We start from the raw sequence: 22,729 nt of genomic DNA on the forward strand, positions 1-22,729 counted from the left end.
TTACATTTATTCCATTCCAGCCATTACAATGAGCCCATCCTCCTATAGCTCCCACCTGCCTACTCTGGTTGTCAATCATGCACTTGATAGTTATTTGCAACTTTAATTGATTTGATGTTGAGAGAGAGATAGGCTATGCTACATTTTCATAGGTAGCTGTCTGTATGCAGTCCATCAAACAATGTGGTGGGGCCGGCTATCTGCACAACAGTAGCAAACAATCTAAGATAACTTTCCCACTGAATACAACATGCAATCATAAATGTTGATTGATTATGTGTTTCAGAGAAAGTATTTGGCTCAGTCGCAGTTGTAAAAGTAGTAGATGAGAATGTTTGTAGAATTAAACAACAGCCAGTCACGGGTGTGTTGCTTGCATCATAACAGTTTTCAGCCAATCAGAGAGCGACGTCGAGAAAAGGGGTGCCCGAGACGTAAAGCTTGTGCAACATGGCGACTCTCCGAAGAGACTACGGAGAGTGGAGATACAACCGCTTTTAAACCAGAAAATCCATATATTTTTGCCTCGTACAATGTGGTGGGTTTAGCCCAAGCTACGATACCCACAACATTGTAAACGATGTTTGCAGAGGTAAGTTCATACTCGCTTAAAGGCGAGTCTATAGTTTGTTTTCCGCGCTGGGCAGTGACAGTGTTGAGTGACAGCAGCTAGCTAACCGTTTAGCATCCGACCACAGGTAAACATTGGACGATGCGCACCGACAGGCTTGTCTGTTTAAAAAAAAAAACTCCTTGCTGTCAGTCCAGGATTAGACAGCTAATACGATGAGCTGAAGTTATCCTTAGTGACAATACCGTGCTGGAATTAGCTCGTTGGCTAGGTGGAATAACCAACGTTATGCGTTCACATTATTATGAGTAACGACGTTCCTAACAGGATAATCTCTTTAGCTCAACTGATTCAGGTGAGAATGGAATGGGCGCATCCCAAAGTAGTTATTAACTAGCTGGCTAGTTAGGTGGTGGCTAGCCCATTCATTAGTACATTCTTGGGCTAGGTGGCTAGCAACATCGATGTCAATTGCCCCATTAGCTCCCTGACAATATTACTTAGCCTGCTAAATACTAGTAGCTAGCTAACTTTAGTAGATAATTAATAACGTTAGCTAATGTTATAGCACAACCTTATCATAGTTAGCTAACTAGCTATGTGTCTTTCTGATTTGACATATTTGACCAACTTACTAGCTATCTAAATAGCTACTTGTTACTGCTCTGCCCTGTTCTGTGTGTAACATTAGCCATCCATTTTGATGTTGGCCAGCTACATTTTGGTAAATACGTGACGTTTAGTCTGTCTGCCCACATCATTACATTATCTGGCTTACACCTGGAACTGTCACCAGTCAAGTTTCTGTTACCTTGTGTCATAAAATCTGTTATGTAGACTAGCTATGTATTCCAATTATGCCTATGCGGCTGCAACTACATTTCCTATGGTATTATTCTATCTATCTAGCAAGCTACATACAAAGTAGCTACAGTTCTCATCAAAGTGGTAATAAGTAAGAGTTTCTATCCAGCCCCACTTCCTGTTCCTTTAAATGGGGTTAGTAAAGTTTCTATCCAGATCAGACCAGTGTCTGAAATGGATTTGTGTAGAACATGTATGACTGCCTGTCATGTGGAATGGGGAATTGTGTTAGTTCAGCAGTACTTCTCATTACTATAATCTATATTGTCTCAATTGACAGACAGTGTTTTGCATTCAAAGGTTTTTTTCTAAAGATAATGCTCTACGCCCGTTGAGCCTGGTGTTTTGTTAGACTAGACTATTTACCAGAAATGTATAACTGCTTATAAAGCCACTCTCTCTATATAGGCCCCTACAGTTCTCTGGTAACTAGGCCTACCTACCAAGTCAATATCCGACAGTTTTACCCTAGTATCAAGGCCCTTCCTGTGTTGGAGACCTATGGTGTGTGGCTCTCTGCCCGGTGTGGTAGGCCTAATCTAATGTTAGACTATATCTGCTTATAAAGTCTCTCCTATGTTACGTCTCTGCTGGGAGAGGTATCTTATAGCTCTACTGTAGTCAGTCACTCTCTTAATATGTAGCCTAACTCTGATTACTAGCAGGTGTATATGACCTCACTGGGGTAAATTTAGGTTGTGGCCGACTTGGCACATTGTCTCCAGTTAATCTGGGATGTTATGGAAGAAAGAGGGCATCGTGTTGTGCCAGATATCACACCCCAGTATCAAACAGTCTTCCTGTCTCTCAAACCTTCTTCAGAGTAAACCAGTCACTGTCTGAATGACCTGGGTCGTGCTCAGTAGGCACAAAACAGGAGAAAACGGAGTGAACCGAAGTGAAAAAGGAGGTAACCTACTACCTGAGCCATTTTTGTGTCCTGTTTCAAAACGTTTACTACGGTGTGCTGGTGCCCTACTAAACACAACCTGGAGCACAGCAGCCAGGCTGACTGAAGGGAGATGGCTGTTGTGGAGTAACTGGTGTTACAGTGTAATATGCACCCTCACGGATATGTGTTCCTCTCACAGCTAAATCTCATTAGTCTGTCTTAATCAAAGCTTAGTGACAGGGATGCAGGTGCCAGTCCATCAGAACTGTTCCTCCACACACACGCACGCACGCACGCAGCCTGCATCAGTCTGTCACCCTAATAGACAGCTTTAACTGACCCAGGTCACAGTGCAGTTCTATGGGAGCAGGAGGAGCACTGAGCCCAGTATCCATCATATTGAGGCCTCCCAGCCCCGCTCAGCCCAGCCCAGCTCACTCACTCCCCTCTGGGAGCTCCACTCACCTTCTCAGAGGAGAGCTTTAATGTGCTGAGCTAATCCCTCAATTACTAACCCCTCACTCATTAAACCCTAACCCCTCGCCCAATGTCAGTAACTCCTCACTGTCTTGTGGGCCAAGGGGGCTGTGCTGCTGACAAAGCTGAAACATGCATTCGCTAACCCCTGACCTCTTACCCAGAGGAGGACTGGCCACCCCTCAGAGCCTAGTTCCTCTCTAGGTTTCTTCCTACATTCCTGCCTTTCCAGGTAATTTTTCCTAGCCACTGTGCTTCTGCATTGGCATTGCTCGCCTTTTTGAGTTTTAGGCTGGGTATCTGTAGAGCACTTTGTGACAACTCCTGATGTAAAAAGGGCTTTATTAAATACATTTGATTGATTACCCCCTAACCCCTCAGTCACTGCCATTGATCACAGGGGCTGTGGTAATGGAGGGAAGTGAAACCTGTATGCCTGCCTCACTGACATACTCAGCAGGGGCTGACTTCATGTGACATGGAGTTGTGCAATGTCCTACAACAGTTTTTTTTAGGGAGTCTACAAGGAATGCTTTGTGCTGCTTCAGTTTGGAACCCTCAGCTCTTGTTTAGAACTCCTTTGCTCTTGTTTGGAACCCTCAGCTCTTGTTTGGAACCCTCAGCTCTTGTTTGGAACCCTCAGCTCTTGTTTGGAATTCTTTTTTTCTTGTTTGGAACCCTTCACTCAAATCTTTCAAATCCTTCTCTTGCGTTTGGAACTCTTGGCTCTCGTCCTGTGATTGTTTGTGTGTGTGAACACCTGTGTCATCCTCTCCAGTCTCCACTAGTCTGGTACAGTAGTATACTGGGGAGTGGAGGCTCTCTAAGCCAGTGGAGGAGTGGGTCAGCTAGCTCAGTCTGTAAGTAGTAGAAGTTAACTCTGTAGTGGTTTAATAAGCCCTGTCATCCGCTAGCCAGTAGCCATATCATAGCTAGGCCTACCTGTCTGTCCCTATATTCAGACAGTAATTGTTCCTGGCGGCTCCACTGTGACTCTCTGATAACCCTGGCCCAGGTCCGCTCATATGGGCCCGCTGACACCATTACGTGTGTGTGTGTGTGTGTGTGTGTGTGTGTGTGTGTGTGTGTGTGTGTGTGTGTGTGTGTGTGTGTGTGTGTGTGTGTGTACGTGTGTGTCGAGTCAAGGATGTCTGCTAGCAGCCAGGCACCTCGTGAATGAGGAGAGGCCTCCTTATCCCTGCTGTTGTTAGTAGTATAAAGACACTGACTGACTGAATACCAGGCGGGCCTTACAATCAAGAGTGTGTATGTGTGGTGCTAATAGTACACAGCTCTGACTGGTGACCAGGCATGTTCATTCCTCAGTCAGGGTGTCTGAGTAACATTCTGTAGTAGATGACACCCGACTAGTATGCTGCTTATCACCAGAGCTAGTCTAGCATTTGAGATTTAGCCTGAAATATAGGCCTAGCTGACAGCCCATCCTATTAGCTACAGCTGACAGGCCATCCTCTTAGCTACTGTAGTATATGTATGGTACAGTGCAGGTCAATGTTTTTAAATTCCCCTGTTTGTAATAATGTAATGTAATAGGCTGTGTAACACAGAGGTCAATGACCTGCAGTAGTCAGTCAGTGCCATGTGTTGTTATTTGGCCATGATGACTCTGTTGTTTACGCTCAGGTGAATGTGTTAGCAGGAAGTGACTGACAAGCCTGTTTGATTATGTGAGCGAGGGAAACGCTGCGTGTGTGTGTTTACGTGTGTGTATTGTGCATTTGGACAGTGTGCGTCTTTGCGCACGTATATGTGTTTGTGATATGATGTTGTGTAAGGGATAGCCCAGCTCTGTCCAGTGTGGTTGATTGGAACAGATGGTGTATGTTAAAGCTGTGTAAGCTGGAATGATTCAGAGTATGCTGCTGCTAGCTCCTGCCTAGTGTGACGCTTATAGCTGTAATACTGCTGCACTACTCAACACTATCACCCTGACCCCTGCAAAGGTCAAGACATATCCTGTGTGTGTGTGTGTGTGTGTGTGTGTGTGTGTGTGTGTCTCCTTATAGCTGTAATACTGCTGTAGTACTCAACACCACCAACCTGATTTGCAGAACATGGCGTCCAGCTCTAAACTCTCTCTAGAACTCTAATTCTGCTTTTACACAGAAGCTTGTGTGTCCTGACCTCTGGAAAGGTGCTCTCCCCTCAATCTTAGCTAGTTAGTTAAAGTTACACTGTATCTAAAGCTTGTCCTACTAATTATTTGTCTCATTTTGAAATGTATTCGTGTTTCCAAGCCACAGTAATGCACTTTAGACTAAATCTTCATCAGCACCCATTGAGAATAAATGCTCAGCTGGGCATCAGTCCTAAAACAAACGTTCCAAACAATATTGTGACGAAACGTGCAACCCATGAATAGGATTTAGAGGGCCTATTGTCACTGTGAAAGAGGAGTGCCATGTTTCAACACATTCCAGAACACTGTTGCTATGTTCCTGACTAGTCTAGTAAGTGTCTGCTGCTCTCTTGTCGGGTCATGGCTAGAAGGGCTACAGCTTTTGTCAAATTGAAGTCACAATATTTTTTGTTGTTGCGTTTAAACTAGCCCTAGCCCTTTTTTTCTAACATTAACCTAATTCTCCTAACCTGCTATGTTAGTTCTCATAACCTGCTGGGTAAGTTCTCAAAACCCTGTAGTCGGACTGGTTCTACCAAAGATATTTATAACTAACCCAAGAGTTTGTCTGTGTCATTTTTAATTGGAGCAAATTAAGCATAGTGGGCAGAACAAGCAAGGAGGTGGGCAGAGCCAAGCACGAGCTAGCGAGATCCTATTGGCGCGTTCTAGCATGTATTTGCATATTTCCGTTAGGGAATGCCTTCTCTGTAAAGTGTGCATGTGCAATAACTACATTCGCCCTTCTTGTAAACAACGCAATTTTTGGAAACTTTGGCAAAGGGTCACGTTTACAAAATTTTGTGCACTCTGTTCATAACTGATTCTAGTTTTGGGAATAGAAAACTGTATTGAGATTGGGCTTTTCTTCGGTGAGAAAATCTGCAGAATGTCGCCCCAGTTCCATCTCGCTCCATACTCTCCCACTGCAGGCCACTGGGCTTCCTCTCCTCAACATATTTGGTGGGTAGTGGAAATTACAACCGGATGCTTTAGATTTATACATCTGGTGAAACATCTGGCTCCTTGTTCTACCGTCTCTCCTCGACGATGGGCTCTGGTCATTCCTGAAAAATTCTAATAAAGTCAACTGAAGTGAATGTTGGTGGTTTGATCGGCCAATGGTAACTGATATACATTTTTAAAATGTTTAATACATTTTTTTTTGTCATTTAGCAGACGCTCTTATCCAGAGTGACTTACAGTTAGTGAGTGCATACATTTTCATACTGATTTTCATACTGATATACGATTAGCTCATGATATGTCACTGATATTAGATTGGTCCAGCATGGTATGTGACTGATAGGCTGATCGTACGTGTCTGATATAATATGATTGGTAGTGTCTCGTCAGGTAGTTGGTGATCTGACAGTAGTGTATATATGTTGGTTACTGATATACAGGTTTGGCTTGTCTATTGTTATGCGTCAGAGTGAGAACAATACCTATGTGTCCTTAGAAACCCTCCTGTATTGATGGTTCTCATCCCTCAGCCACTCTATCTATCTAGTGTAGATGACCTGAGCTGATAGACAGTGTTGTCCTGATCACTATGGTGGCTCTGGCTCAGATCATGGACAGATCACTTTCTCTTTATTTCTTTATTCCCCTGGGGTCTTCCTTTCTTTCACACAATACTTTATAGCAGAGCTCTCCAACCCTGTTCCTGGAGAGCTATCTTCCCAGGGCTCTACGCTGACCTTTTTTACAAGGAGCACATGTGCGCCTAAGTTGAAAAATGTAGGCGCACACAAATACATTTAGGAGCACAATGAAAAGTATGTGTAGATATTAAAGCTAGAATTCTTAATTTTTCTAGGCACGCTGATGCGCCTAAATATTTAGCCACTTATGCGAGTAAAACAGTCTCACTATAGAGCCCTGCGTCCTGTAGGTTTTCACTCCAACCATAATCTAGCACACTTGATTCTAATAATTAGCTGGTTGATAAGATGATCAGGTTTGTTACAACTTGGGTTGGAGTGAACCTACAGGAGGGTAGCACTCCAGGAACAGGGTTGGAAAGCCCTGGTTTATAGGCTATACCCTACCTGCCCTAGGCCTATAATGTGTGAACAGTACATTTCCCTTCAGTAACCTGTCTGTGATAACTATGGGAGAATCTCAATTGCATACTCCTAGCGTCCTCTCTCCTCTCCTTCTCAAAACCCATTGGAGGGGAAGGTTAGAGGGGAGGGACCTCTGGCTTTCTCATCCAATGTGTTTTGAGGATGTGAGGAGTATGCCATTTTGATTCTCCCTATGGCCTAGTTCTCCCTTCCTTCCTGCCCCTGGAGTGCCTGCTTCCTCGAGTGACGCACGCACACACACACACACACTGTACCAGTCTCACCTCACCTATTGCGATATTCCTTCCTGCCCCTGGAGTGGCCCATTCCACATGAGTGCCCCCTCTGTGACTGTCACACTTCTCTGTAGGTGGACACACACACACATACACCTGTCTCACCCATATCACCTCACCTAGCACTCCTGGAACATTTACCTCTCACAGCAAACATCTGAAGAATGTAAACAAAACAAATCAACTGTGATCTAGACCCTGGTAGACAATCCTCATGCAGAATAGATTCAGGACCAGCTTTAGCTGTTAGCCTGGCTGTCTTTCAAGTAGCCTGAAGAATCCCTCAGATGTAGGCTAATGACCTGATGTAATGAATAAACCCGTTGTAGCTTGTTAACCTGTATGATGTGTGCCAGTGTTGGCTGGAGACTGGGTTACGGAGAGTATGCTAGCATAAGCTTGCTAGTGTGCTAGTTTTCTGACTGCATTGGGCCTTTAAGTTGTGATGCGCTCAGAAGAGCCAATACTTGTTAAAATGTCAATTTTTTTCATGCTTACCTTCTATCTATGTTTGTCTGCAATTGCAAGCTTTTATTTGTGTGCTGAAATCCGTAGTAATCTGTCAAATTGCATCGCGTAATCCACTGTTTTCCGATGGAGTGGGAAGTTAGCGACTTCAAACATGCACTTTCACTCAAATATCCATTCTTTAACGCTTACGGTGTACCTGTGCTTGTCCTGATTGCTATAGAGTTGTCAGTTTCAATCCATAGTTTTTGATAAAAAAATAGCATTCTATGCTTCCCCTGCCAAAACAAAAACATCTGATTTTGATGGGCTGCTCCTTCTCCGCTAACAAACAATGGTCCCTTGGCAGAGGTTGTGTAAAATGCTTATTTTATCAAAAGCTACGGATTTTAGCACTTGTAGAAAAGCTTGCAGTTACACAGGACAAACCTAGAGAAGGTAAGCATTAAATAATGGACAGCTTTACAATTATTGACTGATAGTGACTCAATGTAGTTGGCGGTACACTCTTCTGGGCGAATCACAACTTCTCTCTGTAGAAGACGTTATATACTAAGTGAACAAAACATTAGGAACACCTGCTCTTTCCATGACATACTGACCAGGTCAATCCAGGTGAAAGCTATGATCCCTTATTGAGGTCACCTGTTAAATCCACTTCGATCAGTGTAGAGACAGGTTAAAGAAGGATTTTTAAGCCTTGAGACAATTGAGATTGTGTATGTGTGCCATTCAGAGGGTGAATGGGCAAGACAAAATATTTAAGTGCCTTTTGAACAGGGTATGGTAGTAGGTGCCAGGCGCACCGGTTTGAGTGTGTCAAGAACTGCAACGCTGCTGGGTTTTTCACACTCAACCATTTCCTGTGTGTATCAAGAATGGTCCACCACCCAAAGGCCATCCAGCCAACTTGACACAACTGTGTGAATCATTGGAGTCAACATGGGCCAGCATCCCTGTGGAACGCTTTCGATGCCTTGTAGAGTCCATGCCCCAACAAATTGAGGCTGTTCTGAGGGCAAAAGGTGGTGCAACTCAATATTAAGAAAGTGTTCCTAATGTTTTGTACACTCAGTATATATGTCAAACACTGGAGTTAGCCTACGTCTTAGCTAGGCCACAGATTGCAATGCAAGTGCTAGCATTAGCAGTTAGCTTGCTAGCATTAGCCTGTAGGCTGTGTGAGACCGGGCTAGGATGCAGTTAGAGAGCTATCGATGTTAGCAGTGAGGTCAGCAGTTAGTTTCTATTTTTTTCCTGCTCTGACAATAACAGGAAACCTGAGGATAAGAAACTCTCTCTCTTTCTCTCGATCTGACTTTCTGTAGTGTTCTTTAGTTATTAGGTAGGTGATATTGGTGCTGATTGTTGCTATACGTTAACCCCCTCCCTCCCCCCTCCAGGCCAGTCTGTCTGTGTGGGGATGGGGGGGTCTAGGAGTGGTGCTGTTCCTCATCACTTTCGGACCCTTCGCTATCTTCTACCTGGCCTTCTATATCTGCTGCGTTGTAGGAGGGTAAGTGTGGTACCACCTGTTTGAAGTTATGAAGTCATTTATAGATGTGTTTATGTGAAATGACCTGTCTTTGGTTGTATCCCAGCTTTCAATTGTTTTTTACTGAAATAACTGATGTTGTATAATCTTAAAATCTGGTTGACCTGTTTACCTTTCTTCGTCCTCTCCTCTTCCTCCCCCTTCTTTCTCCTCCTCTCCCTCTCTCCTCTCCTCCTCCAGTGGTTTTGCGGTCACTCTGTTGTTTGGGAAGACTAACTCAGAGAGACATCTAGAGAAGTGTGAACACTCCTACCTGCCGGCCACGCAAACGGGTATACTGAAGGTATGACACACACACACACACACACACTCACACAAATAATGACTCTCTCTCCCCTCCCCCTCTCTCTCCCCTCTTAACACTCCTCTCTCTCTCTCTCTCTCTCTCCTCTCTCTCCTCTCTCTCCTCTCTCTCTCTCTCTCTCTCCCCCTCTCCCCCCTAGACATTGGATGAGATGAGGTTGGCTCCGAAGCCTATAAAGATAGACAGAAGACTGACTGGCTCCAACTACATAGACGAGCCTCTGCAACAGGTAAGTGACAGAACAGAAGGATGGGCAAGTGAAAACAAACGGAGAGGGAGCACAGTGCTGACACACAGCCTGATGACACAGATACTTTCTGCTTACTGGCTTCTATCTATACAACTATGAATGAAGCCATGTCACCAGTTTTAGTCTGCAACTATCTCAATGTAGACATGTATGTCTCTGTAGCAAAGGCATGCGTGTGTTTGTGTATTTCTGGCTGTCTTAGTGGATGTTTATGTATGTTACTCAGTGTTGAGAACATAACAGACATTCCTTCTGTTAGCCTGAGAGAATGATAGCTGTGACTGGAATGTGTCCACTAAAGTGGTAGTTAGTTGCTATAGCAGCCAGATAAAGTGAGGACATGTCATTAAGTAGCCTAATTAGATGATGACCTGCCTGGATCAGCAGCCCCACTGTCTCTCTGCAGACGTCACTGTGTGTGTATGTGTGTGTCTGTCCCATTGTGGAGTGCTGCATGGTTTATCTCCCTCTTGTGTTCTGTATGGCCACTGTGGGTTTAATGTAAATTGAGTTCTCACCTACAATAATGACTGGCCTATTCCTCACTCACTCACTCACTCACTCACTCTCTTCCTCCTCCCCCTCTCCCTCTCCAGGTCATCCAGTTTGCATTGAGAGATTATATTCAGTATTGGTATTACACTCTGAGTGAGGATGAGTCTTTCCTGCTGGAAATCAGACAGACTGTCCAGAACGCTTTGGTCCAGTTCTCTACACGGTAATATTCTATTACTACTATATTACTGCTGATTTACTGCTCTTCATTACTTCTCTATAACAGGTGTTGTTATTATTATTATTATTATTATTATTATTATTATTATTATTATTATTATTATTATTATTATTATACAGGTCTAAAGACGTGGACTGGCAGCCTTATTTCACCACCAGACTGGTGGATGACTTCGCTACTCACCTCCGAGTCTTCAGAAAGGCCCAGGACAGACTGGAGCGCAGGGATGACAATAAACAGAGTACGAATACACATACACAGACACACACACACTCTCTCGCTCTCTCTGACATGATGATGATGGTGTTAATTGTGGTGATGATTGTGGTGATGTTGATTATGAAGATGAAGGTGATGCTTGTGGTGGTGATTATGATCGTGATGATGTTGATGAGTTTTAGGGGAATTGTCGGAGGAGATGGTGGAGTCATTCTTTGAGGCGGAGGTAGAGATGGAGAGGAACATCTGTAGAGACGTGGTCTGCACCTCCCTGAAGGATGAAGAAGGTAGACACACACACACTTCCCATCAGAGCGAGGAAGGTTCACACGCTGCATCTCAACAAGGAAGTTGAAGCAACTTTGAGCCTGTGTGTGTATACAATGAGTGCATAAAACATTAAGAAACCTGCTCTTTCCATGACATAGACTGACCATGTGAATCCAGGTGAAAGCTATGATCCCTTATTGATGTTACCTGTTAATTCCACTTCAATCAGTGTAGATTGAATTGGCCCAATTGGCCCAGCGTCGTCCGGGTTTGGCCGGTGTAGGCCGTCATTGTAAATAAGAATTTGTTCTTAACCGATTTGCCTAGTTAAATAAAGGTTAAATAACAATAAAATGATGAAGAAGGGTAGGAGACAGGTTAAAGAAGGATTTTGAAGCCTTGAGACAATTGAGACATGGATTGTGTATGTGTGCCATTCAGAGGGTGAATGGGCAAGACAAAAGATTTAAGTGCCTTTGAACGGGGTATGGTAGTAGGTGCCAGGCGCAAACGGTTTGTTTTTCACGTTCAACCGTTGTATCAAGAATGGTCCACCACCCAAAGGACATCCTGCCAACTTGACACAGCTGTGGGAAGCATTGAAGTCAACATGGGCCAGCATCCCTGTGGAATGCTTTCGACACCTTGTAGAGTCCATGCCCCGACGAATCAAGGCTGTTCTGAGGGCAAAAGGGGGTGCAACTCAATATTAGCAAGGTGTTCCTAATGTTTGGTATACTCAGTGTATATCGTAATGTTGACATTCAGGTACTGACGTGTCTCTGTGTGTCTCTCTGTGTGTGTCAGGGTTCCTGAGGGATCTGTGTGAGGTGCTGCTCTACCTCTTACTACCTCCTGGAGACTTCCACAACAAGAACATGAGATACTTCCTCAGGGTAAGAGAGACACACACACACACACACACACACACACAAGCAGACATGCACAAGACGAGCACACACGGACACACTCACACTGTGACACAAAAACACACACTGAAACACGCGCACACATACACCAACATGAAATTGATTGTGATGTGTGTTCCTGTGTGGCTCAGTCAGTAGAGCATGGTGCTTGCAACACCAAGGGTCGTTCGTTTGATACCCGCTGGGGCCACCCGTACATCAATATGTATGCATGCATGACTGTAAATCGCTTTGGATAAAAGCGTCTACTAAATGGCATGTAGTAATATTTTATGTGATGTTGATGTAATTTGATTATGTGCATTTTACAGGACATTCTGATGATTTAATGTGATTGTGTCCATGTTCCAGGAGATTCTGGCGCGAGGCGTTCTCCTTCCCCTGGTCAACCAGCTGAGTGATCCTGATTACATCAACCAGTTTGTTATCTGGATGGTCAGTATCAGTAATCACATTGAGAATCAATATTGTTATCGGAATCATTATCAATATTACCACTTTATCAACCAGTTGTAGAGGGTTAGTAGAGATCAATAACTTTTATCAATACAACTGTTATAGATGTTATATAAACGTGTGTGTGTGCCGGCGTGCGTCTGTGTGTCTGTGCATGTGTGTAGATCCGGGACTCTAGCTGTAACTACGAGGCGTTTATGAACATCTTGAAGCTGACAGACAGAGTGTCTGAGCTGGAGGCTGTTAAAGACAAGGCCCTGGAGGAACTGCAGTACCTACGATCACTGGACACAGCAGGAGACGGTACACACACACAGACATGCATGACGCCACACTTTTAACATAAAGTATACATACAATCCTGATTTTTATTTAATTTTTATCTCTCTCATTCCACTCTCCTCTCCAACTCCCTCCATTCCACTCATGCCCTCTCTTTCTGCCTCTCCATCTCTCTCTGTCTCTCTCTCTCTCTCAGATATCAATGTGATAAAGAATCAGATCAACAGTCTGTTGTTTGTGAAGAAGGTCTGTGAGACCAGGATACAGAGGCTGAAGTCTGGGAAGGTCAGACATGGGGTATTATGGAGTGTTTGATGAACAGTGAAAATGAGTCAAACATACACTTACTAAACCTCTTTCTCTCTCGTTCTCACTCTTTCCATCTCTCTCTATCTCCATCTCTCTCTATCTCCATCTCTCTCCATCTCTCCCTATCTCTCCATCTCCATCTCTCCCTCTCCCTATCTCCATCTCCATCTCTCCCTATCTCCATCTCTCCCTCTCTCCATCTCTCTCTCTCTCCATCTCTCTCTCTCTCCATCTCTCCCTATCTCCATCTCTCCCTATCTCCATCTCTCCCTATCTCCATCTCTCTCTATCTCTACTGTAGGAGGTGGATGCGCTGAAACTAGCTGCTAACTTTGGCAAGCTGTGCATCATACCGCTGGAACACATCCTTGTACACAACATCGCCCTGCAGTTCTTTATGGGTTAGTACCACACACAACACTGTCATGCAAGCAAGCAGGGTTGTTTTTATATGTTTATTTAACCTTTATTTAACCAAGAGTCAAATGGCCTCCTGTGGGGGCGTGGGTTGGGGGAAAAAACAATGTAAGACAAAACATTGGCAAAGACAGACAAAAGACACTGGCAAAACCACAAATTCAACAGCACACAAACTGTGTGTGTGTGCAGGCGTGTGTGGTGTGTGTGCCTGACAATGGAGGGCTACAGAGGAACAGCTGACCCTTGACCTCCAACCCTTGACCTCTACCCTCTCCTGTAGACTACATGCAGGCGGCTGGGGCCCAGGCAGAGCTGTTCTTCTGGCTGACAGTGGAGGGCTACAGAGTAACAGCCCAGCAACAACTAGAGGTGATGGAGGGATGGCAGAAGGATGGAAAGAAGGGAGGATCCACTAAAGGACTGCTGAAGGCTGCAGCACTAGGGGTCTATGAACAGTACCTGTCTGATAAGGTAACACACACGCTTTCACGACACACACATACACTTTGGCAACACGTGCACAAACACACACATTTTCTTAAACTCTTTCCCTCTCTCTCTCTCTCCAGGCGTCCCCCAGGGTGCAGGTAGATGAGATGTCTGTAGTCAAACTGAGAGAGAAGCTACAGAAGGACGGCGACCCCACGCCAGAGATATTCGACGACATCCAGAGAAAGGTCTGTTTGTGTTAGTCTGATAAAAACTTTATCAACTGTTTGAGACTGTAACAGCTAGCAAGCATATTTGAGACCTTTGTACTCAATGTTTCATTGTGGATCCAAATAAATGTGTTCTGGTGTGTGTGTTGCAGGTGTATGACATGATGCTTCGTGATGAGAGGTACTACCCGTCGTTCAGACAGAGTCCCCTCTACATCAGGATGTTAGCTGAACTGGACATGCTCAAAGAACCCTCTTATAGAGGATCAGATGACGGAGATGGAGGTTAGTACGGTCTGTCTGTATGTCTGTGCGTTTTAAGCATAGCTTAACCCTAACCCAGGGGTGAGAGGAGGGCCGAGTACCTGCAGGTTTTTGATTCTCCCTTGTTTTATCAATTAAGGTAATTGATTAGTTAGGAACTCCCCTCACCTGGTTGTCTAGGTCTTAATTGGACACCTATTGAAAATAAATAACAAAACCAGCAGGACACACGGCCCTCAATGGAATGAGTTTGACACCCCTAACCCATTCCCCATGACTGTGAAGAGAAACTGTTGTCCTATATCTCTAACTATTTATTTATCTCCCTCTCTCTCTTACTCTACAGAATCGTTCAATGGTTCTCCAACAGGAAGCATTAATCTAGTAAGTCCTCGTCAGTCCCTGAGACACACCAGCGGTCAGTGCAGTCATATTTTATTTTTTATTTAACCTTTATTTAACTAGGCACAGTTAAGAAAAAATGCTTATTTACAATGACGGCCTACAATGGCCAAACCCGGACGATGCTGGGCCAATTGTGCGCTGCCCTATGGGACTCCCAATCACGGCCGGTTGTGATACAGCCTGGAATCGAACCAGGGGGTCTGTAGTGACGCCTCGAGCACTGAGATGCAGTGCCTTAGACCGCTGCGCCACTAGGGAGCCCAACCAGCCATAGTCACAGTACTGTCTGTTAGAACAGGTGTTATTGGACCACTAGTGGTGTTTGCTACCCTGCTATAGAGTTGTTAAGATTTAACAACAGTTAGGAAATGGTTGACTTTTACTGCAGAGGTCAAAGTAGCAGTGTCGCTGCTGTTGATTGGCTGTTAGTACAGGGATTAACAGTTTCACAGGTGTTGATTGGATGTTAGTCCAGAGATTGGCAGTATCTCTGGTTCTGATTGGTTGTTTCGCTCCACTGTTTACAGTCTCTGGATGACCTTTCGAATTCCTGCAATGACGACAATATACAGCTACACGCCTTCATCTCTGATACAGGTACGCACTCACACACACATGAATTCAGACTTGTGATATCCAGTCAGATGAGTGTATTGTCAGTGGTGGGATGTGATGTATTGTAAGCTAGTGTGCTACTGAAAGTTAACCAACTATCATTGTCCTCTCACTTGCATGTGTGACTACTGACTACTATTGTGGTTTCATTCAGAGATGTGTGGGTACAACAGTAGTGGCCTTCAAAACGTTACCCTGTCAAAATGCATTGACGCTGTAAGGAGCCTAGATGCAGTGTTGTCTCCTAACACTACAAGACGACAGTCCAGTGAGTCCTATTATTTATGGCGTGGAAGATGTATCTTGGATGATAAAATAGCAAGAATGTTTTGACATTTGATTCAATGATTTGATTGATTTGGCTGGGCAGGGTGGGCAAGAATTTACAGCAGTGACAGGTAACTTTTTTAGGGCCAGAAGTGTTGTGTGTGTGTGTCTGCCTTTTGACCTACTGACCACTCCCCCCGACTAGCCCCCTCCTCCCCTCTGCATCGCCCTTTGACCTGTAACTTCATCTCCTCACGTTAACCATCAGCTTGTATCACTTATGTTACCATCTCATGTTGCTGCTACTTTTCTTTTTACACTTTCATTATTTCATCAACTTTACCATTTCTTCTGTTTTTCCTTCTTTCCTTCACTTCCCTTCACTTCTTCCTTCGCTACTTTTTGTCATTTGTCCTCATTCCCCTCCCTCCCTCTCTCTCTCTCTCTCTCGCTGTCTGTCTGTCTGTCTGCTCCCTCCTCCTGCCTCCCTTCCCTATCCCTCTCCTCCTTCTCCTGCCCCTCCCCTCCTGCCTCCTCTCCCCTCCTGGGCTCTGTGTATCAGTAGCTGATGCGTGTCTCCCTGGGGCTGGGTTGGGTGTGGGGTTGGGCCTGCTGGGTGCTACAGGGGTGTGTAACGACCACGGCAAGACCTACGCCCTCTACGCCATCACCGTGTGCCGCCGTAACCACGACGGCAGCGAGGACTCCTGGAAAACCTACCGCCGCTACTCTGACTTCCACGACTTCCATATGAGGATCACGGAGCAGGTAAAGGTAAATATGCGTGTGTGTGTTCCTATAACAAAGGCCTTCTGACTTCTAAGGTGTGTACATATAGTGCATTAGAAAAGTATTCAGACAGCTTCCTTTTTCCACATTTTGTTTACGTTACAGCCTTATTCTAAAATTGATACAATTATTTTTTTCCCTCATCAATCTGCACACAATACCCCATAATAACAAAGCGAAAACAGGTTTTTTGAAATGTTTGCAAATGTATACAAAATATAAAAATGAAATACTTTATTTACATAAGTATTCAGACCCTTTGCTATGAGACTCGAAATTGAGCTCAGGTGCATCCTGTTTCCATTGATCATCCTTGAGATGTTTCTACAACTTGATTGGAGTCCACCTGTGGTAAATTCAATTGATTGGACATGATTTGGAAAGTGCATGTCAGAGCAAAAACCAAGCCATGAGGTCGAAGGAATTGTCCGTAGAGCTCCGAGACAGGATTGTGTCGACGCACAGATCTGGGGAAGGGTACCAAAAAAGTGTTGTATTTTTTTTATAATATATTTTTTCCCCCTTTTTCTCCCCAATTTCGTGATATCCAATTGGTAGTTACAGTCTTGTCCCATCGCTGCAACTCCCCTACGGACTCGGGAGACCCTGCCAAGCCGCACTGCTTCTTGACACGCTGCTCGCTTAACCCGGAAGCCAGCCGCACCAATGTGTCCGAGGAAACACTGTCCAACTGGCGTCACTAGAGCGCGATGGGACAAGGAAAGCCCGGCTGGCCAAACCCTCCACTTACCCGGACGACGCTGGGCCAATTGTGCGCCGCCTCATGGGTCTTCCGGTCACGGCCGGCTGTGTCACGGCCGGCTGTGACACAGCCTGCGATGCAGTGCCTTAGACCGCTGCGCAACTCGGGAGGCCCACCAAAAAATCTCTGCAGCATTGAAGGTCCGCAAGAACACAGTGGCCTCCATCATTCTTAAATGGAAGAAGTTTGGAACCACAAAGACTCTTCCTAGAGCTGGCTGCCCAGCCAAACTGAGCAATCGTGGGAGAAGGGCCTTGGTCAGGGAGGTGACCAAGAATCCGATGCTCACTCTGACAGAGCTCCAGAGTTCCTCTGTGGAGATGGGAGAACCTTCCAGAAGGACAACCATCTCTGCAGCACTCCACCAATCAGGCCTTTATGGTAGAGTGGCCAGACGGAAGCCACTCCTCAGTAAAAGGCACATGACAGCCCGCTTGGAGTTTACCAAAAGGCACCTAAAGTACTCTCAGACCATGAGAAACAAGATTCTGCAAAAAAATTGAAAAACCTGTTTTTGCTTTGTAAGCAAAGTCCCACCCAGTTGACTACTTCAAAATGGTGGAAGCCTCAATGGCACTGCCCATGCTAAAACAGACTTTGGTCCAAGGGCATCCTCCATCTGTCTCTATGGGTGTGTGTTGTACCTCCATTTTGGGAACCTGGCATGTGTGTTTGTTATATTCCAGTTTGAGAACTTGACGTCGATCCTGAAGCTGCCGGGGAAGAAGACGTTCAACAACATGGACAGAGACTTCCTGGAGAAGAGAAAAAAAGACCTGAACGCATACCTACAGGTAGGAGTGTGACGTGTGTGTAGTTGTGTTATGTCTTTTGTATACCCGTTTTACGTGGCTATAACCATTCCTCTCTTCTCTCTTGTGTGTTAGCTGCTGCTGAATCCAGAGATGGTGAAGGCCTGTCCTACTCTGGTCCCCTATGTCTACGACTTCCTGGAGAATAAGCAGTACAGCAAGGGCAAGGGAGACTTCGCACGCAAGGTACACACACACGGCAGATAGCCTAGCGCTTAAGAGCTTTGGGCCAGAAACCGAAAGGTCGCTGGCTCGAGTCCCCGAGCCGACTAGGTTAAAAATCTGTCGACGTGTCCTTGAGCAAGGGACTTAACCCTAATTGCTCCTGTAAGTCGCTCTGAGTAAAGAACGTTTGTTGAATGACATACAAAAACAAGAAAACACATACTCACGTTGCCCAACTGTACATACTCAAGTGGCTTAGCTATGGCATCGCTCACTACACACACTCACCTGTCGCGTGTTTGTCTCTCATTTACATTATTTAGCTGATGCTCTTATCCAGAGCGACTTACAGTAGTGAGTGCATACATTTTCATACTAGTCCCCCATGGGAATCGAACCCACAAACTTACCGTGGCAAGCGTCATGCTCTACCAACTGAGCCACATGTCTTAACAGATGGATACGTTTGTGAACCCGCTGCGTAGCTCGATGCGTAACGTGTCCAACGCAGTGAAGAGACTGCCAGACAGTCTGGCTGAAGGGATGAACACTGCTGCTGACAACATGGGACGCATGTCAGAGAAACTGGGACAGGACATCAAACAGTCCATGTTCAAGGTAAGGACTCTACTTATTAGGGATGTGACAAATGGATAACATTTCTTAACATTTAAACTGAAAAAATCATATTGGTTTTCTGTTAAAACGATAAGAAAAATGCACATAATTCCACGTGAATTCACAATGCAGCTGTCCTGCTGCCATCAACAGTTTAGGTCTCACGGTGTGTCCCTTTCAGATGGTTAAGCATTGCAGCTGTACTGCCATTACTGTACCTCAATTCCACCTTGCAAAGTTTGCATTTCCTTCTCATTTAACTTCTCAAAGTACTACCATACAGGACCGCTGCTGTCGCTTGCCTTTCTCTGCCATTTTTCTAAATGTTAACGACGATGAAGAAGTGGAGAGTCGACTCCAAAAGAATTGACTCCTTGCACGTCAACTCCCGGTGTCGACTCCCATTTCTGAGTGTTAAGATTCAGTACTCCTAAGATTCAGAATTTCTGGAACAGAGGAGACATAGTTGCCGTACTTCCGAGAACACAAACATTTGCATCTTTCATAGCGAGCTAGCGAGGGACGGAGAGAGAGGGGAAGGGCACAGTATTGGCAGGTCGGCCACCAGGCAGTCAGTCAGAACCGTGCACTAGGCTTATCTATCGGCAATCAAAAGCTGTATCTCGCAATGAAATGATGTATATCGCAATTTCTCAGTAAAGAAGGGTATATCATCAATGAATAGGCTAGGATATTGAGATGAGCAAGATGCAACACTTGGCTCTCACACAGTATCTGCGCATGTGCACGGATTCGCTTCATGCTGTTCACAGCGTGGTTGCCAGGGCGCCAAAACAGCGGAGAAGTAGAGCCGGAAATTGTTGCGGAAATTGACCCACTATGCTGTTTACTTTCTGCATCTACGTAGGGTTTTTTCTTAACGTTAAGGATCCCAATTAAACATTTAAACGTTCACAGGCCACTACCTATACTACAACCTTAGTATAACTGACATGGGACACATGTCTGAGAAACTGGGGCAACATCAAACAGTCCATGTTCAAAAGTCTTGCTATGCTCTCTAACCTTAACAGTCCAACCAGACTGACCATGTATTAATTACACTCAGACTATACATCAACCAGACGCTAACTATACTCGAACCATACTTTACCATACTCGGACCATAATCAACTGTCTGGTGTCCAGGTGCCTCCACTGCTCCCCAAGTCTGACATTGACCCAGAGCACTGCCGAGTCTCGGCCCAGCTGGACGACAATGTGAGTACAACACCCCGACTAGCACACCAGTTTATAGGCCCTCTCCTCTGAAACATGTTAAATTAATGAAAGCAATATAGTGGTATAACGTTTGGGAGGTGTGTGTGTGTTTTCCAGGTGGATGATAACATCCCCCTGCGTGTGATGCTGCTGCTGATGGATGAGGTGTTTGACCTGAAGGAGAGGAACCAGTGGCTCCGCAGGAACATCAAGAACCTTCTGCAGCAACTCATCAGAGCCACATACGGAGACACTATCAACAGGTACTGTACGCACACACGTACACTCATCAGCGCCACATACACATATCTGACTGTATTGTCTGCCACTCTGGTCTCTGCAGGAAGATTGTTGATCATGTGGACTTCATGACAGCTCCAGAACAGGTGGCAGACTACGTAAAGAAGTTCAGGTAACAGAGACACACACACTATTAGATCGCTGTGTGTGATTGGTTAGAAGGTCTGTCAGTAACTCTCTTTGGTCCCACCCCTGTGCAGGGATTCATACTGGCCCAATGGAATCCTAGCAGAGTCTCCACCCCGCCGGGACAAGAACATCCGCATGAGGACACGGGTCGCCGCCAAGACCAACCTATTGGGAATCATGCCAGGTAATACACACACACACACACACTCAGACTGAACACACTTGTTCACTATTAATACATAATTTCTCCCTCTATCCTCCTCCAGATGAGTTGAAGCACATCATCGGGGCGGATACGACTCGTAAAGGCATCCTTCGTGTGTTTGACATGTTCCAACATGGACCAATGAATCGTCGGCTGGTCTACGTGCTCCTAGAAGGGTTCCTGGAGACCATGTTCCCTCAGTACAAGTTCCCAGAGCTGTTTGTCAAACTGCACTCCCGTTCGCCACGCACAGCCAGATACACACAGAAACTCAAGAGCACCTCCCTGAAGAGGTGACAGGAGACTGGGATTGGGCAGGGTATAGGGTGACACTACGTGAGTGAACAGAGGGAAGAGGGGAGGGGAGTAGTGGGGAGGGTGTGTGAAGAGGTCAACGTGTGTGTATGTGTGCTGGTGAGAAGAGGTCAACGTGTGTGTATGTGTGCTGGTGAGAAGAGGTCAACGTGTGTGTGTATGTGTGCTGGTGAGAAGAGGTCAACGTGTGTGTATGTGTGCTGGTGAGAAGAGGTCAACGTGTGTGTGTGTGTGTGCTGGTGAGAAGAGGTCAACGTGTGTGTGTATGCGCGTCCTGCCATCTATGTCAAGAGGTGATATTTGGACCATCTGAGCTTAACTCTCCCCTCCTCTCCCCTACATGCCCCTCACACACACACACACACACACACACACACACACACACACACACTCTCCTCTCCTGTGCACAGCTAAGAGACCTCATTTGGATTTTATTTTAGTTTTGTACTTTTTATTTCATACTAAACTATTTTATTGTAGATGTGTGGTCAGACTGACAGAGCTGCTCTGATACACCCAGCAGTTGATCTCAGTTACTGATACCAGAGAGCAGAGCTATGTATAGAGAAATACATGGGTCGTTCCATGAAATGAGTCCCTTTTTGGTAGTGTTTCCCAAACTCAGTCCTGGGTGCACGTTTTGTTTTTTGCCCTAGCACTACACAGCTGATTTCAAATAATCAAAGCTGGATGATTAGTTGATTATTTGAAATCAGCTGTGTAGTGCTAGGGAAAGAAACAAAAGATGCACCCCTTGGGGTCCCGAGGACCGAGTTTGGGAAACGCTGGGGTAGTGTAACTTGGTGGGAAAAAAACTTTTGATTTAGTGAAGAGCACATTTTCAACTTAATAAAAAACATAGTTTCCAATCTCAAGAGGTTAAAGAAAGAAATAACTGGGCGGCTGGTAGCCTATTTGTTAAGAGCATTGGGTGAGTAACCGAAAGGCCGCTGGTTGGAATCCCTGAGCCGACTAGGTGAAAAATCAGATGTGCCCTTAAGGGCACTTAACCCTAATTGCTCCTGTAAGTCGCTCTGGATAAGGGCATCTGCTAAATGACTAAAATAAAATAAAAAATGCTAAATGTAAGTGCTTATTAAGTGCCAGATAAAGTAACAGGGTTGAACGTAACAGGGTTGAACGTAACAGGGTTGAACGTAACAGGGTTGTCGATTTCATCTAAATCAGCCATAAATCCCTTGTGACCGGGGGAATGGAAGGTTATTGTGTGCAACAGGGAGGGGCAATTGAATGAAAGCTTCACAAAAACAAAAACAAAAAATGTCTATCTATGGGTAACAGGGTTGACGTGTTACGCTCAACCAACTTAGTTTTCCACCACAAAACACAAAAAAATGGCAAAAAATTGTAAAACCAGCTCATCTGCTTTTACACTATAATTTTACGATTACATATTCAATTTTTCTTTAAAAAATAACAAGGAATAGGATAGTTCAGTTCACTTAACAGGGTTGACCTTAAAATGAAAGACAGGTTGTTGTTGTTGTTTTACCTCTTCACAAATTACTTTGTCAAAGCAACAAAATAACTGGGGCTTCACAATGATGGTGAAAACTTTTGGGGGATTAAGTGGGTTAAAATCTTTCTAGAAGTTACAGAGAGTGCACAGAGGGACATGCCAAAATGCAGTATTGTGGCACTTTAGCAAGTCTATTCATATAAAAAATATAA

At 45.0% G+C, this 22,729-nt stretch overlaps 1 protein-coding gene across 3 annotated transcripts; it reads left to right on the top strand.

Moving 5' to 3' along the window:
• The first annotated feature begins 433 nt into the window (after positions 1-433).
• On the top strand, positions 434-21,142 carry snx13 (sorting nexin 13). 3 transcript variants are annotated; one of them, XM_041903524.1, is made up of 26 exons: positions 434-592; positions 9,184-9,296; positions 9,516-9,618; positions 9,779-9,868; positions 10,486-10,607; positions 10,745-10,866; positions 11,027-11,131; positions 11,922-12,010; positions 12,395-12,478; positions 12,664-12,802; positions 12,978-13,066; positions 13,392-13,491; positions 13,791-13,981; positions 14,080-14,187; positions 14,322-14,454; positions 14,780-14,817; positions 15,366-15,435; positions 16,346-16,494; positions 17,959-18,066; positions 18,160-18,270; positions 18,706-18,867; positions 20,017-20,088; positions 20,206-20,351; positions 20,432-20,500; positions 20,589-20,701; positions 20,784-21,142. In XM_041903524.1, exons 1-26 carry the CDS (start codon positions 581-583, stop codon positions 21,017-21,019), a joined length of 2,874 nt encoding a protein of 957 aa, XP_041759458.1. In that variant the 5' UTR covers positions 434-580; the 3' UTR covers positions 21,020-21,142. The 3 variants fall into 3 exon arrangements, with proteins under 3 accessions (XP_041759458.1, XP_041759459.1, XP_041759460.1); XM_041903525.1 differs by having other exon boundaries at positions 16,346-16,488; XM_041903526.1 differs by lacking the exons at positions 434-592; positions 9,184-9,296 and having other exon boundaries at positions 9,520-9,607.
• The last annotated feature ends 1,587 nt before the right edge of the window (positions 21,143-22,729 follow it).

This window comes from Coregonus clupeaformis, chromosome 17, assembly GCF_020615455.1.
Source record: "Coregonus clupeaformis isolate EN_2021a chromosome 17, ASM2061545v1, whole genome shotgun sequence".
NCBI classification, from domain to species: Eukaryota; Metazoa; Chordata; class Actinopteri; order Salmoniformes; family Salmonidae; genus Coregonus; species Coregonus clupeaformis.